We start from the raw sequence: 15792 nt of genomic DNA on the forward strand, positions 1-15792 counted from the left end.
CTATGTATAATAGAACTATTCGCTGCCGCCATCTTGTGGTCATTCTTTTGTGCTGCACGTGCCTCTAACATAACAAATATCACTACAATTTCAGTTAATACATATCACTACAATTTCTCAATTTCCAAGGTATATATTCACCATTTTCACATTATACTTAAGCAGCAGGCTACCATAGATACATAAGCGATGCGGGGTTGAATTAAAAATGTAACTGAAAACAAAAGGCACCGCTGGGATTCGAACCCAGGATCTCCTGTTTACTAGACAGGCGCTTTAACCAACTAAGCCACGGCGCCGGTGGCAAGCGATGTCAAAATAGACCTTTAAAAAGATTGTATCATCATGTTAATTATGATAATGATATATTTGTATAGAGAAACACCTGGTAGAATGGTTGTGAATGGTTAACCAGGGTTGAGTTATCCAGAACTGTCTATCCTAACATGAAGTGCCCTGCTGGACATTTCCATTGCATGAGTTAGCACTTTATTGCCACGGTCCAGGACTAGTGCGTCACTAGCAACATTTTATGATTAATGCTTGCAAAAACAGGTGCTTCTGAACATACAGTTGAAAGCACTTCATTTGTTTCACAAATTAGGTTTTTAATTAAAATGCAGATTTTAGCCTCAATTAATTAGATAACTCTTACATGGAATTAAGGAAAACAGATTAATAGGTTCTTCTTTCAAAATAAAACACTAAGCCTCAGACCATACACACTGTTCGTATGTGCAGCCCGTGTCTGTGACCTCCATGGTGTATTAGGACGGACTGATGTCATTCTAATTTATGAGGTTGAAGATAATGGAAACTTTTACAAAGATGACATCAGTTGATATTTGCTTCCAGTGGTCACTGAGAACAGCTGGCAGACGGCAGACAGTATCTGTGGATTAGTCTAAAAGCTCCCGCTGCTGTTGGAAAGGAACAGTTAATGTCTTTTCCATGAGGCTGAGCCATGGACCAGTGTTTTGTGCATCTGTGCTTAGGTGACAGCGAGACACTCGAAAACAAAAAGCGCCTCACAATAAAGCAGTAACAGTTCATTTTTGTTTTTTGGGAATTAATGAAAAAGAAACAATACGTGAAATTTCAACAATTTATTCAACAATGTAATAGACATTAGAAGTGAGCTGCTTTATTTGACTAACATTTGATAAGTGCGGGAACCAAAGCTTTTTACATGCACATGGTTTCAGCACAGATACAGGCTATAGGGTTTTGTAGTTTCACTTGTCATTTTTCTTTTACAAAAAAAATAAAATAAACAATCACACAGCCTTGACAACAGCACCAGATGAATCTCACCAACAACCAGTTCAATGACATACACTGATTTTCTGCTGGAATTAAAATAGAAAGAAAAAAAACAAACAAGTAAAAACCTAACAGGAAAATGAAGCAGTAAAAATCAGAAACAAATCCGACAAACGGCACTGAGTGGATGAGCTCATGAATACGAGTTGGAGGATTCTGCACGTCACATTGCTCCGCTGCTTTGTCTGTGTTTACACATTGGTTAGTTTTTAAATTAATTATTGTAAATACTATGAAAACAAAATGCAGGTCACGCACACGCAGCAAACAAGAAACATTCCTTAGTTTAACTGATCTGGAGTCCCCATCAGAGGAAGGGAATGAACTTAACAAGGGGAATAGACGGGCCAGATCCCGATCCAACATAACACACGCTCACTGGGACAACCATCTGGTTTGATCAGTCTTAAATATTCTACAGGACCTCTATCTTGCCGTTGCCGTTTAAAGTGTCTATGTTTGTTTCAGTTGCAGTGTAGTAAATCTTTGGCTGCCCCAGTGCCAGTTCTTCGGACACAGATCAAAACCACCCGAGCGTGCTGTCTATAATGAACGATCACGGGTGCCGTCAATTGCTAACATGTGATCTGTGTCTGAGAAACTACCAAGTCCAACCTAGCTCCTCGTTTACTGTGCAACTCATACATTTTCTCCCCAAGTAGAATGTAGGTTGTGTGTGAGATTACTGGTGGGCACACTGTACCCCCGGCCCGTGGTGGCCGTCTTCTTCATCGGAGCTGTTGTTGTAGGCCTCTCTGCGGTTCCCTGATGATGAGCTCTGGCTGACATCGTAATCCTGCAGGTCCACCTCCTCTGTGTCTCCGGTGATGATGGGCGGCTCCGACCTTGAAGGCAGCATGTCCTCTAGCTCCTACACAAGGAAATGATTGATAATACCACAGGCTTAACAAGCAGCCTCATCACGTTCGCTAACCTTGAAGTTAGTGTAAAGCAGTTGTGAGGCTAACGGTGCAGGACTGGAGACAGAATCGCTACTGCTGCTGTAGAACCGCAACTCAGAAGAAAATGACTATGTTGAAGATTAATCTACCAGGAAGAACTCTTCAGTCAACAGTGAGTGATACTCTTAAATGTAAACTCCAAGCAAAAATCACACTGAGACTGCAGCCTGCCACAGAATCATATCCACCTGATGGTAATGTTGTGCTAACTAGGGACATCTACACAAACCCTGGCTACACGTCCGTTTGTTTTTTTTATTTCAAATAGTAAAACATGGCTTGGGGCTAATAATGACAAGGTGAATACGACTTACTGTTAGTTTCTCAGGGCTGATCCAGTTGTTGTCAGGGAACTGGACGTCAAACTTTATATACAGATCTCCCTTCTCAAAAGGATTGCGGTACTGTGGCATGCCCTCTGCTCGCACCATCCTGACCGAGCCTGGAAAAGAAGCAGCATGTGAGACGTGAGAACCACAAGATACTGCCTCACCATGTCTTTTTATTGGATGTATTGGTGCCTCACAGGAGGGGGGGTTACCTGGTTCAATCACTTTGCCAGCAGGGTACTTCACAACAATCTGTCTGCCATCTAAGTGTTTGAGCATAAACTGGAAGCCACACAACGCCTCCACCAGCCCAATCTTATGGTTCATGAACAGGTCGTTGCCATCTCGTCTAAATGTCTGAAAAAACAGAAGGGTAAAACATTGGTAAGTTTCAGACGATGCTTTCTAGAGCACAGCCTGGAAACCGAAGACACTCGCTGGGCCGGTTTTTTATTTTCACTGATCAACATTCTTACCATTACATCCTGATCTTGTTATATGTTTTAAAATGTGAACCAATTGTATGCGCAATACAGCTGTACACTACCTTCTGGTTTGCTAGTGTCCTTGTTTCAAACGACAGTGGAGAGGGAGGTAAAACACAGTTATGATAAATATGGCTACACTTTTAAGAACCTGGCCTACATACCTCGTGTTCTTTTTCCTGCAGGACAAGGACGATATCACCAGGCTCAACACCAGGTGCCTGGTCAGCTTCCCCTCCAAAGGTAATCTTCTGCCCATGCTTCATGCCTTTATCCACATGAACCTCCAGGATCTTCACCTCCTTCACAACTTTTTTGCCCTCACACTTTTTGCAGCGGTCTTTTTCACTGATGACTTCACCTGAAGGAGGTTCGAGATAATGTGATTAGGGGTTCATGAAGGGGATGACCCAATAAACCAAAGAGGAAACACAATGAACATGTCCCTTACCTTCGCCATTACAATCAGTACAAACAGACTGCATCTGTTGGACCATTCCTGGGGCCAGCTGCCGGATCATGATGCGCATACCACGACCTCGACATGCTGTACATTTCTGTACAGCACCCGTCTTACCTCCTTGCCTGCAAATACAAGATGCATTGTTAGAAACTGACTGAAGAGGACTAAACAAAAACTTAGCTGACATAAATGTGATCAAAAGCACCAGACAGGCTGTACAACTTACCCATTACAAGTGCTACACAGTACATTCTTGCTAAGTTGTAGTTTAGTTGTTTTCCCATTGTAAAGGTCATCCAGGGACACTCTATAACAAAAGATGCATGTTTAACTACTCTTAAATTTCACACACAGCACAGATAAGGATGTAAGAACTCAAGTAGTCTATGTAGAAATGTAAAGCTCCGTCTCACTTTAGTGGGTGAACCATGTCCTCTCCTCTCCGCCGACCACCATTCCTGGAGCGACTCCCTTGTCCACCCATGAAACCAAAGAGTCCACCGCCAAAGATGTGGGAGAAGATATCGTCCATTCCTGGGCCACCACCTCCTCCTTCCCGCAAACCCTGCTCTCCATAGCGATCATACAGGTCCTTCTTCTCAGGGTTGGTCAGCACTTCATACGCAAAGCTGATTTCTTTGAACTACATTTTAGAAATAAAGAAATATAAAGTTATGAGTTGCAATTAGTCACAACAGTACACCAGCACAGTCAAAGTGTGCATAAAACAGCTTATACTACATTTGTAAAGAAAAAGCAGGGTTTAATCAGGCCTCCAGTTAAAATAACTACTGTTCACATCAAGTGCACAAAGGCATACGATTATCTGTCAAATACAGGGTGACAGAAAAACAGGAACTTTGAAATGTATACAATAGATAAAAAGTTCCCGGTTTACTGTTTCACCCTGTACAAGGGCATAATCTAAAATATGATATGAATCAGATTCTCTGAGACTGCTCCACAAAAACTCTGTGTGATCTGTTCATCTCACTGCTGTGAAACAGGATGAACAGGGTAGCTTACATAGACTTTGTTTACTTCAAGCCTCTTCCACCTCCAGGCTTAATTCTCTAATCCCCTGTTAGGAAATGGCACATCACCATAAAGGGACTGACGAAAGATTTTCCAACAGAACTATTCCCATTCATATTTAATAAATATGATTATAACTATATTTTGTAGAGCTGTGAGAGATGTGAGGATACAGTAGCAGAGCTCCAAAAATTCAAAAACTCAAAAATAATAATAGGAATAACTCTGGTCTAAAAGCAATAGAAGTAAAACTAATAGGTAACTGTGATAATTACTGCAACAACTAAATTACAAAACAGACATCAAGCCTTAAAATGTGACCGGGGACATGTAATGTCCTGTGAAACAAACCTTGACATTAGACATGACTAACTGGCTAAAGCCTGTCTACAAATAGATATTAACACACAGCTTTGCTCATCACAGCACGTTTTACACCTTCTCCCATATTAGTATAATTTATTACACAGTCGACATCTGAAGGGGGTGTCAGGGGCCTTACCTTGTCACCAGCATTTGGGTTCTTGTCTGGGTGATATTCTTTTGCCAGTTTCCTGTATGCCTAGGGGTACACAAAACGGAGGCTTACTTTAACACCACACACAACGCTGCTGCTTTACAGAGACCACACCGACACGTGAAGGCACCTTATCTGTGAGGCAACGCATCATTTCTCCCTCACGAAACCTGGCGTCACGGCCAGAAAAACACAAGTTGTAACCGCGATAAGCCTTTCACCAAGAGAGATTGCTTTTTATACAGTTTACTTATAATCTCCTGTAGGTTCCATAAAGTGACAGCAGTTCGTGACTAATGTGAAAACACTTAACTAGAATTCCCCTTTCTCCCCCCAATAAAGGCATCTTAAAATGTCTGACGATTTAATCTCCAACGTTGAGGTAAACGTGGGTATGCTAATTAGTAAGGCTTCAAACATGGCACCGTTGACTACCATGTGCCTAGAGTTAACTATAGCCACGCCATAACGAAATAACAATAAGCTATAGTGATAACTACACAATAATAATAAAGACAAGCATAATGATATGTGTATACAAGTATATGATTGGATTTAGCCAGCCAGCTAATGCTAGCAAAGGTTGAACACAAGGTAACGCTAACAAGAGGCAAAAAACATGAACAGCTTCGCTGTAATAGTGACAACCGAAGACACATTTTCCAATCTTAACGTATGCTGAATGGATCTACAGCCCGTTCAGTGATCTTAATCAATATCACCACATTCAAGAGATCAAAGTGGAGTCGTCTTTCTATAATAACTTAGATTGTCACTCCCCTACGTCCCAGTGTATCTGTTCGTTGCCGATTCATTTTGCAGTAAAAACGCCCTATTTCCCCAACCTTTCACCGGTTTAGCTAACTCGGGACAAACACATGAGCTGAAGCTAACGTGAGGTCGTCTGATGCTATCCTAGTGAACCACACGAACCTCTAGTTCCGTTTATAACACTCCGTACAACTGCATTATATAAGGCAAATAAATGTCAGAAAACGTCTACGGGCTGAAAAGCCACGCAACGCTACAAGGGCCGTGATTATTCAGCTTAACAGCAGCGTCGTCACATGAACATTTAGGCCAGTAACCGCTAGCTTTCCAGTTTAGCAGGCTAACCAGCTCCACGGCTAACGCCAGCTAGCTGCGCGTAGCAACGCATTTCCTGATTGAGGCATTTTTGTCACACCGAAAGTCCAGACACGCGCACAGCATGAGCCCGTAGTCCGCCTTGACTCTCTAGTATAATTACCTTCTTTAGTTCATTTTCAGAGGCGGACGGAGACACTCCGAGAATGTCGTATAATTTAGTATCGACAACATTAGCCATGGTGTTGCTTTGGCTGGTGCTTCCTAGCAGGGAGGCGTATGGACAAAGAGAAAGAGCCGGTGGAAAATGTTTTGCTCGCCGCGTGAGTCAGCTTCCGGAACGAGGCTGTGTTTGTCCGCGGCTGCCCCCTGGCGGCTGATATGCTGTACTACACACCACCGTACTACTGAGACCACTGGCTAAAGCGGAGGAAGGTGGACAGGAAGTGCAGTTGAGCTTTAAGTACAGCTGCTATGTCCACCTTATTAGGAACACCTGTAAAGTCTGCACAATCCATTAATTCCACTTTGGCCACGTTTTATGTTGAATCTGTCAGAAGATTCAGCTTCAGGTTGTGGTTTCTTACTGAGTTCAAAGGTGATAGTGAATTATAGAAGATGACTGTAATGTCTCGCTCCATACTGCATCTAAAATGCCATCACAGCCCCTGTGATTCTGATTAGACAGTAGGGGATACGATGTAAAATACAGTGAGTTTGATTTAAAGTCAGTGCTTTCCTGGGTTGCACAGACTCTAAAATCACCCAATAATGTGACAGAACGTTGATCAGGTGCTTTGAGTCGCTGTCCTTTAGTTGGAAGCAGTATCTCTCTCAGCCCTTAACTTCACAGCTTTGGTCGTCATGGAAACCCAGTAACCAGGAAAATATCATCACATCCATTTAGTTTCCTTTTCATCCAAACCCTGTTACACGGCAGGTCCTGGTGAAACCACTGGTGGTAGATGTTGTAGGTGTCGTGTCGATTGGACTTCTTTTTTTAGTAGAAATGTTTCACCAGCTGTCCATGTAGCTTGTAGCCCCACCTACTGGAAGTTAATGGGTGTGATTTGCTCCACTATTAGTGTTGATGATGTATTTGTCTACAAAGAAAATGTTTGTGTCCCACACTTTAGGTTCAATTATACGTGTCTTTATCTTCCACCCCATACTCCGCCAGCTCAGACCAAAACAAATGCACATAGGGAGGTTGCGATGCATCAGAGAAACTTGTTTATTACATTACGTTGAGTAAAAGAGGAAAACACGCGGGATTACACTTTGCACAGAGGGAAGAAGGAACCATTGCTGTTGTTGCTGAAGGTGTGGAGGTGGATTCACCCTGTCAGACGTGATACTGTAGAAGGACACGATGCCAGCAGGATTGTCCACATACACTGATACTCTGTAGGAGACAGGGAACCAGACTTAGTTGTACAGCGGGAGATCACACGTTTTTCACCTCGTCCACCTGGTGGTTGCTGACCCGTTGTGAACTACCAGCTGAGACTGAGGGCAGAGAATCATAGCCTCTTTCTGACGGTTAGTGTCACTCAAACTGACAAACATTTCTTTGTCAGTTTGGAATATTGGTACAGACACAGACACAGTGGCTCAATTGGGGGATAACTTCATCGTTGGCCTTCTATAACTTCTATAAAACACATCCAGTGCGAGAGTTTTGCATTTATGAAGCTCAAAGCAACAGATGTAACCGTTAGCTGGGTCTGTGTTGTCTGCTCTTAGTGAATGCGAGAGCCTGTTATTAAGCTATGATCCACTTAAACACCAGGCAACTTGCTGTTCGTACACACATTTTACTGCCACAGTTGACTATGAAGCTGCTCAGACAACATTAAATGACTGCACCTAGATGAACAAAGCGACGTCATTAACCTCATCGTTCATAGTAATGTCGTCATTTGGCTGTTGTGGTCTGGTAGCGACATGGTCCAATAATACAACGCCTCAGTGGGGCAGTATTACTTCTACTATTAAAAGACAAACTGATGATGAGATGATGGACCTGCGTGATAATAAAACACTAACTTACAAACTGCATGAACAAAAGCAATCGAAACAAAGAACAAAATAGCAGGTTGTCTTTAATAATTTTAACAACTCAGAGACTGCAGACAGTCCCACAACCTCACTGTACACAGAGTCCTCCCTCCTGCATTTCAGACACTGATCATCAGATAATGATTAAATGAGAGTAAGTAAAGAAAAAAATAAATACTGTGCTAATCCGTGTGGTGAAACTGATCTCACTGAAGTCATTATGCTTAAACCTGCGGCGATCAATCATTTCTGTTGCTAACTTTGCATCTGATGATTCCAGAATGTGCGTCGCTACATCCTCCAAACCTTGAGGGACATCAAGCAATTCCTTAATTTGATCCTTCACCCCCCGAAGAACAGAGGCACCACCGCTTTGACAAGAAACACAAAATTACATTTTCCCAGCTTTTAATTTGATAAAATTATAAAACTACACAGAAATAATGTGAAAATAAGATAAAATAGCAGCAAACTGAACATCATAGGAATTATAAACTAAAATATGTATTGACTAAGTAACATTGATACAACCTGTTGATTTGAAGTTGAGAGGTGTTTGATGATTGATAGCTGCCTGAAGAGCACAGTGCATCACCGTTTCCACTGTGTTGTGTATAAGTAGACTGGACGGGAATGGTCAGAATGATGATGCTGACTCCTCTACAGCACTGTTTTCTGCTTCACAGCCCCCATCACATCACTATTTATCGACTAGTACCATCCATGCAGACAACCTTAAACATACTTGTGCTGCATGCACCCACAGAACAGAACAGAACAGAACTGAACTGCAGAGTCGAATATGTGCAATGAGGAAATGAGTGACAGCCAATAATGAAGAGCATTCAACTTGGTTAAAATGAACAGAAATGCTGACACAAGTAGGTGAGTAAGCGCTCATTTAATTCAACAGAATGAAATTATACAACCAGTGGATAAAATTATAAACGTGTCCCATATAGGCTACATGTCTGTGTCTTCAGGGAAAACAGTTTGTGCTTGTTTTACACACTCAGTCCATAGAGAAATTACAGTTTTCCTGGTAAGGGTTGAGTCTGGGAGGGGGTGGTTGCTATTTTATTTCAGTCCAGGCCTCACAATGAAACATGTCATATTCGATAAATGATTACTTTGTCTTTATTTTGCTATAAAGCTCACAGAGTAAAATAGTCTTTTCTTACTGTGTTTCTTACCAAAATAAGAGTCTCTTCACGTGCTCTTCCTGAGGAGAGTGGATGGAGCACACCCTCTGTTTAATTGTGAGGTAATTATGACAAACCACATTATTGTTATATCACGTCAATGTCCTCCTCATCCTCTGATTTGTCATCATCATCAGCAGCAGCCTCAACTTCATCTTCATTATTGACAGTTCAGTTCATCAAATCATCGGAGCAACACTGATAAAGACTGAAGAGTTAAAAGTCAAGCATCATCATGAGGCTGGGTATATACTGGCTGAAACAGTAACAATACACTGACAAAAAGAAAACACTCAAATAAATTATTAGAAGACACACTATATATCATATATCATATATCTGTGCATTGCAGTTGAATACATGTAGGTTCAGCCTCTGTCTAGCTCCCTGGATCTGATGGGTTTTCCCAGGAGGCGACCAATCAGAGCGCAGTCTGGGTCAGCATGCGACAACATTCCTTCTGTAGGTCTCTAATGGAAGGACACATTGAATCAGTACAACACTGGAGATGAGACACGATGTCTTCACTCGCTCCGAATCCCGCTGTATCCAGAGAGAACGATTTCCCCTTATTTGCGCTCAACCCCACTCCACGCCTTTCCAAAGCTCTACATGAAACTATGGGAAGAGAAGCTCCCTCATCGGCTCCCACGGTGCTATTAATAATGCTTAGAGGGCAATGGTGGAGGAGGAAACAGAAGCAGCCGCGTTTGGCGTGCGAACGGTGACTCTCCTGCGCTTGTGTGAACTCCGGGGCCCCTCCCCCCCCCCCTCCATCTAGAAGTCCATGGACATGGAGCGTTGCTGCGGATCCACTATGGTTGTGCTGTTGCGGGCGCTGTTGCCCCGGATGCTGAGGGTTCCGCAGGCTCCTGCCAGGCCGCCGCCGCCGCCGATCCCTCCGGCGATGCCACTGGGCCCCGCCATGGACACGCCTCCGGCCAGACCCATGGCCCCCGACAGCGCCACGCCCCCCGTTATTCCCACGGAGCCGCCGATGCCCCCGCCCGCGATGCCCGACGCGCCCCCCATGGCTCCTCCCCCGGAGGCCCCTCCCGCCGCGCCCCCCCCGCCGCGCCCGTAGATCTCGCACGGGACCTCCTCCGTGACGCGGTCCTCGATGACCTGCTGGTCGCAGTCGTGAGTCTGTGCGTGCTGCTTGTAGCCGTAGCAGCTCTTCTTGTAGCCGGCCGCGGAGTTGAAGGTCTTCATGGGCGGCGGCTTGGAGAAGTCGTTGTGGTAGGACAGCTCCATGGAGCTCAGGGTGGTGCGGCTGTGCTTCATGCTGCCGCCGGCGGTGGCCACCGAGGCCTGCGAGCCGCAGTGGTGCTCGTGGACGCAGCGCGACATGGTGGAGGAGCGCCGCAGCTTGTGGAAGCTGTCCAGCTCCTCGGACAGGTCGGCCAGGTCCGAGGAGATCTCCTTGTCCCGGAGGGAGAAGAGCTCGTAGTGCGGCGGGTCGAAGACCTCCTGGAATCCGGCCTTGTTGAAAACGCCCGGCCGCCGGGCCACGACCTTGGACAGGACACGATCCATTCAGAACGTACACTTATGCACAATGATCGTTTCACACAGAGCAAAAGATGGCATAAACATCTACAGCTGTCAAAATAAGTTCACTACTAAAATGTATGGGCTCACCTTATTCCATGTGAACAACAGAGGTTTAGTTTAAAATATTGGGTGTATTTAACATGGCATGTTTGTTTCTTGCTTTTGCATTCACTTTGCTTTTATATAAGAAAAACATCACATAGGCAGTAATGAAACAACAACAACCCACCACCTGTCATCAGTATCTGGTGACAGTTGGTGGGTTTCTGCTTCTGCTGCCAGATCACTGTCAATCAAACATGATCAAGACTGATTCTTTTTTCTTTATGACACTTATATTTTGTACAATTGTTTCAAATCGAAGTGTTTTTATTTCCTTTTTTACCTGTCTGTCTGCTCTTCAGCGGAACCACAACCCACCTTTTTCCTCGGCTGCTTCATCTGAACCAGGATGGAGATGATTAGAAGCACCAGGACTATGCCTGATGACACGCCAATCACAGTTCCATGGGTCTTAGTGATCTGGTGGAAAAGCCCCCTGGATCGCTTCTCTGGAAGGAAGGAAGGAAGGAAGGAAGGAAGGAAGGAAGGAAGGAGAAGAAAAATGTTATGAAATGAAACACAGCATACCAACCCCACAAACGAGCTGCAGCGTGTGACATCACCTTTGCAGTGGTTTTCGTCCCACGGGTAGACACAGTTCTGAACCCCGTTGCAAACCAGCGAGTTATTGATGCACATGTTGCTGTGGCAGAAGAAGGTGCTGGCCGAACACGGGGCTGCGAGGAGGGAGGAAAAGAGAGGCGGTGCTGCGTTACTGTAGGTCATGCATCATCATTTCCTGCAGACACAACGTCAGAGGGCGACGGAGGGAGGAGACGGCCTCGCATCCGGGGGATTTCGGCCGAAGACGAGGGGAACGGAAACCAGCGAGTCGGAGGCTTGGAGGCGCCGCGCTGCAGATGGTCAGGCAGGTGTCGGGAGACGCGCAGAATTAATGTGAAGTTTAGTGGATGAAGGCTGGGCTGACGGAGACAGAGATGACTAGTAATTGGTACTGGCTGCCAGGCTCGGGAGACAGATGCACTGGCAGCGAGGAGGAGGAACGGAGGCGAAGGGAAGCTGCTGATGCCGGGATCTTAGTGTAGATCATTGGAGGTGATTTGGCTCAAGTTTAGCTGACAAGGAGCGGCGAACTACGCACTGCACAGTGCAGAGCCTATGGTGCTGCGTTATCCTGATCTGTACATGAAACACAACATACGTCATGGATGGATGTTTGTTACATATGTGATCTTGATTCTTCCTAAATTGCAGTCACAATCAAAAGCTTGCTGTGCGGTACTGGCGTTTATGCACACAGTTCAGTTTCCTGTTTTCCTCTCACCTCCCATTCATATTGACCACTCACGCGTTCTTCAGCGGCGCCCACACCCTTCATCCCAGCTCAACAGATCCGCCAGCTCCACCCCTGCCCTCACAGGGCTCCGCTGAGCCTCCGTGTGCTTCCTCGGCCTCGGGGCTTAAAGGGACACGCGGCACACGGTGCGCTGGAACGCGTGTGGGGGGAGTATCCCCCCCCCCCGCCTCCCAGGGAGCGTGGAGACGGGGCGGCTCCCCTGACGCCGCCATGACTTCCAAACCAATTACGTGTCTCCCATCTTCAAAGTGCAGCTCCCGTCAACACCGCTTCACCCTTTACTCCCACCCGTTTGCACACGAGGCGCACGGGTCTGTGTGCACAGTATGTTCCTGTGTGTGTGTGTGTGTGTGTGTGTAGAAAGTTCTCGGTGTGTGTGGTTTACGCGTCGGAGCGGGTTCTGTCAGAAAATTAGCGCAAATTAGGATGATGGAGTGCACGCGGCAAAGCTCATCCCGTTCCCTGAGTGACAAAGACGAATGGCTCCCTCTGACCTCCAAGTAAACTTTGAGCCAGTGGCTGACGCAGATCAAATAAAGTTTGGCAGTTACTCAAGAGACTTTAGGCTTCTCGGAGATGAAGTGAGTGATCGGAATTAATGAGGATCCGAACGGTCCAAAGGACCGTCAGAGTTAAGGAAAAAAGAGCCTCGCTGAATTTAAAAGGCCATTAAGTTCTGACTGCGGTGGTTACGGGTTCGCTGGTGAAAACAACATTAGCATTCATCCAGGGTCTGAGACGTGTGCCGGAGAATGTGCCAATTAATATTTGAGTCTATTGAGGCATTTAATGAAAACATTACGGTGCGATAACAGAAAGCTGCTTCCTGATGGGCAGATTCTCTCTATATTTGCACCTTGAGCATTTGTTGGCAACTTCTTTGTTGTTCATAAAACGCAGCCGACTTCCTAATTACTTTTGTGCTCAACATTTATTGCACATGAATTCAACTCATGAAGTGTTTTATTTCACTCCGTTTCAGTTAGTGAAGTAAATTCCTATTTTCTGCTTAATGTAATCTGTCATGAAGGGCACCTCTAATGGGTTTTTGCCCTGTGTTGAACCACACCTTGCCTCGTTCCTTTCACAAAGTCATGCTGTTAGGACGACGGGCACTCACGGTCGACAAAGGAGGTGAAGAGCATTGTGAACCGGCTCAGTCGACTCTTCTCGTCCGCCCACATCCGCACGACGCCCACGCCGTTATCCAGCATCACGTCGTTGGCCACGGTGCTGCAGAACTTGGCCTTGAGGTTCTCGATGGCGCTGCTCCCGTCGTACACGGCCACAAAGTTCTTCTTGCACTCGTTGGAGTGTTCCATCTGGTACTCGATGAAGCGCAGGTAAATCTGCAGGAGGCGACAGAAACCAAAGGGGGGGTGACTTCCACTCTGACCAGCTCCTCGTGCTGGGAGACGATTAGAAATGAAGACTGGCTGACTGGAGACGTGAGCCGGGCATCGTATACGGAGAACTGAGCATTTGGAATCATCCTCATCGGTCACAGCACTGCTAGCACTGTTTGCCTGTCCATCCCTTTTCTCATGGCATCGCTTCAGAACACAGGAGGTTTAACCCTGTGTGTCTGGCTCCTCAGTCCCATTTATTAAAAGCAATATAAGGAAGCTGGTGGGTGAACGCGATAAACACGACCCCAAGGCAAAGACTTATTATCTGTCACAACTTGTTCCTCCCATTTTAACTAACATTAAATAATCTTGCTTGTGATGTTAATGTAAATGATTGAGGAAAAAGAATGTTTGCAGATTTACTGGTTTACTGCCAATAACCCTAAAGTCACCAAACCAAACCAAACCAAACGTGAGCCTGTAGTTCACAACGTGTCCACTAGAGGTGCTCAGTGAGTTTCTTGCCTTCCATGTGCGGTACCTACATCACCTCGCTCTTGACTTCCTTGTTGCAAATTCAATGTCTCTGAATGAGCCACGTCACCAGTAATGATGAGATGAACCAGATCATCATCAGACAGTAAACCTGCAAACATGTCTGCAGAAAACCTGGTCTTCCCTTGCTGCTGACTGTGCTGCTCTGTCTCTCATGCGTCGCTGAGCTAATATTCTCTGCTGCTGAATTCAGACCCTCTTCACTGCAGCCTCGCTCGACACACGCGAGAGCAACGAGCGCGTGGACTGACCGATGCAGACACCATCAACAAGCGCTTCTGTTTCCAGCGACGGGCCCAGAAGATGCTGCTACCTGCTTAATAGTCAAACCAGGACATCCGCTCCTGTTGCAAGAAAGCAGCTCAGAGCGACGCACAAGGAAACGTGACCGCGTGTAGATTTGCATGGATTCACACATCAGAGAAGAATGAGCCCGGCGCCTTTGTCTGTCAGCGTTCCAGCTGAGGCCACAGTCCATAACTGAGAGCAACAGACCTTCAATCACACTGTGCAGCGTCGACAGTGACCTCATCACGTCCCAGGAGCTTTCAACAAAAGGACTTGAATACTTTATATGACTTTGACCGAACCCCACACTTCAGCTATTTTATATTACAGAACTGTGAATGTGAAGCGTTGGGCGAAGGATGGAAAAAAGCACAGAACGCTGTCTTTCCTAATGACGGCCCCTTGTACTGACCTTGGACTGAGGAGGAGCCCTGATGGTCCAGATACAGTCCAGCGCATCGCCCGGCTTCACCCGTTCCTCCTCTTCTACCTGACTGGAGTGAATAATTCCGTCCCATCCGCTGATCTCGAACTGACAGTCTGCAGAGAGGCAGATGAAACGAAAAGAAAGCAGGCGGGGTAATAGATGAGGAAGAAGAAGCTGTGATCAAGAGCACAGGGCGTAGGAGACGAGGACGGGGTGGGATTTCAGGCGAAGCAGCACAGGATTTAAAGCGAAAGTGAAGCGAGCGCAGCAGATTAGGACAAAGGCCAATAAGAAGACGGGGGGACAAAAGCGGGACGACAGGACGCGAAGAGCAGCATAAAAGGAGACGCGTGTCCTTTCACGCGCCTCAACGCGTGCGTCCATTGTGCGCCCGTCGAGGTGCGTTCGGGGCCCGGCGTGGGCGTCGGACACGGCGCCGCCTACCTGGGATGGGGTTCAGCAGTCCGCCCACGTGCAGATGGAAATCGGGGTCTGAAACGATAAGAGTCGGGCGGCACATTACTCCGGATCCGCGCGGCGGCAGCAGGTAAGCAGAGAACAGCAGATAAGATCCCATTAAGGCGGCGCGGATAAGGCGCAAAGGCTGCTGTTTGGAGGTAATATCTGTCGCCCGATGGGAGGCGCAGATTTGCAGGCGCGTGCGGAGGCTCAGATGTAGAGCTGCTGAAAGCCAAAGGGGTTCTGGGAATAAATCCGTGGCGTTCGGCTCCGGCCT

General features: G+C 46.1%; 2 protein-coding genes and 1 non-coding gene across 3 annotated transcripts in view; all 3 read right to left on the reverse strand.

The window, feature by feature from the left end:
- Positions 1–225: 225 nt before the first annotated feature.
- Positions 226–299, reverse strand: trnat-agu (transfer RNA threonine (anticodon AGU)). The gene has a single exon. It is a non-coding gene; the product is annotated as a tRNA-Thr (tRNA).
- A 792-nt stretch (positions 300–1091) lies between these two features.
- On the reverse strand, positions 1092–6554 carry dnaja2a (DnaJ heat shock protein family (Hsp40) member A2a). The gene is made up of 9 exons (XM_029145070.3): positions 6364–6554; positions 5100–5159; positions 3976–4205; positions 3789–3869; positions 3551–3684; positions 3264–3460; positions 2827–2971; positions 2600–2727; positions 1092–2194 (listed from the first exon to the last, which is right to left on the reverse strand). Exons 1-9 carry the CDS (start codon positions 6439–6441, stop codon positions 2006–2008), a joined length of 1242 nt encoding a protein of 413 aa, XP_029000903.1. The 5' UTR covers positions 6442–6554; the 3' UTR covers positions 1092–2005.
- Positions 6555–9143: 2589 nt separating this feature from the next.
- Positions 9144–15792, reverse strand: part of LOC114852293 (neuropilin and tolloid-like protein 2) — a 12613-nt gene continuing 5964 nt past the window's right edge. Inside the window, exons 5-10 of the mRNA XM_029144607.3 lie at positions 15501–15548; positions 15042–15169; positions 13558–13786; positions 11683–11796; positions 11438–11568; positions 9144–10978 (exon numbers count right to left, since the gene is read on the reverse strand). Coding sequence (XP_029000440.1) covers positions 10241–10978; positions 11438–11568; positions 11683–11796; positions 13558–13786; positions 15042–15169; positions 15501–15548 — 1388 coding nt within the window. The 3' untranslated portion in view covers positions 9144–10240. The remainder of the gene's footprint in view (positions 10979–11437; positions 11569–11682; positions 11797–13557; positions 13787–15041; positions 15170–15500; positions 15549–15792) is intronic.

Source organism: Betta splendens, chromosome 3 (assembly GCF_900634795.4).
Source record: "Betta splendens chromosome 3, fBetSpl5.4, whole genome shotgun sequence".
NCBI lineage: Eukaryota > Metazoa > Chordata > Actinopteri > Anabantiformes > Osphronemidae > Betta > Betta splendens.

Coding starts and splice junctions, on each gene's coding strand:
- dnaja2a (XM_029145070.3), bottom strand. CDS start 6,441: ATGGCTAATGTTGTCGATACTAAATTATACGACATTCTCGGAGTGTCT. Junction 4,206..5,099: donor ACCCAAATGCTGGTGACAAG/GTAAGGCCCCTG, acceptor TCTAAAATGTAG/TTCAAAGAAATCAGCTTTGC. Junction 3,870..3,975: donor GACATGGTTCACCCACTAAA/GTGAGACGGAGC, acceptor CTTTTGTTATAG/AGTGTCCCTGGATGACCTTT.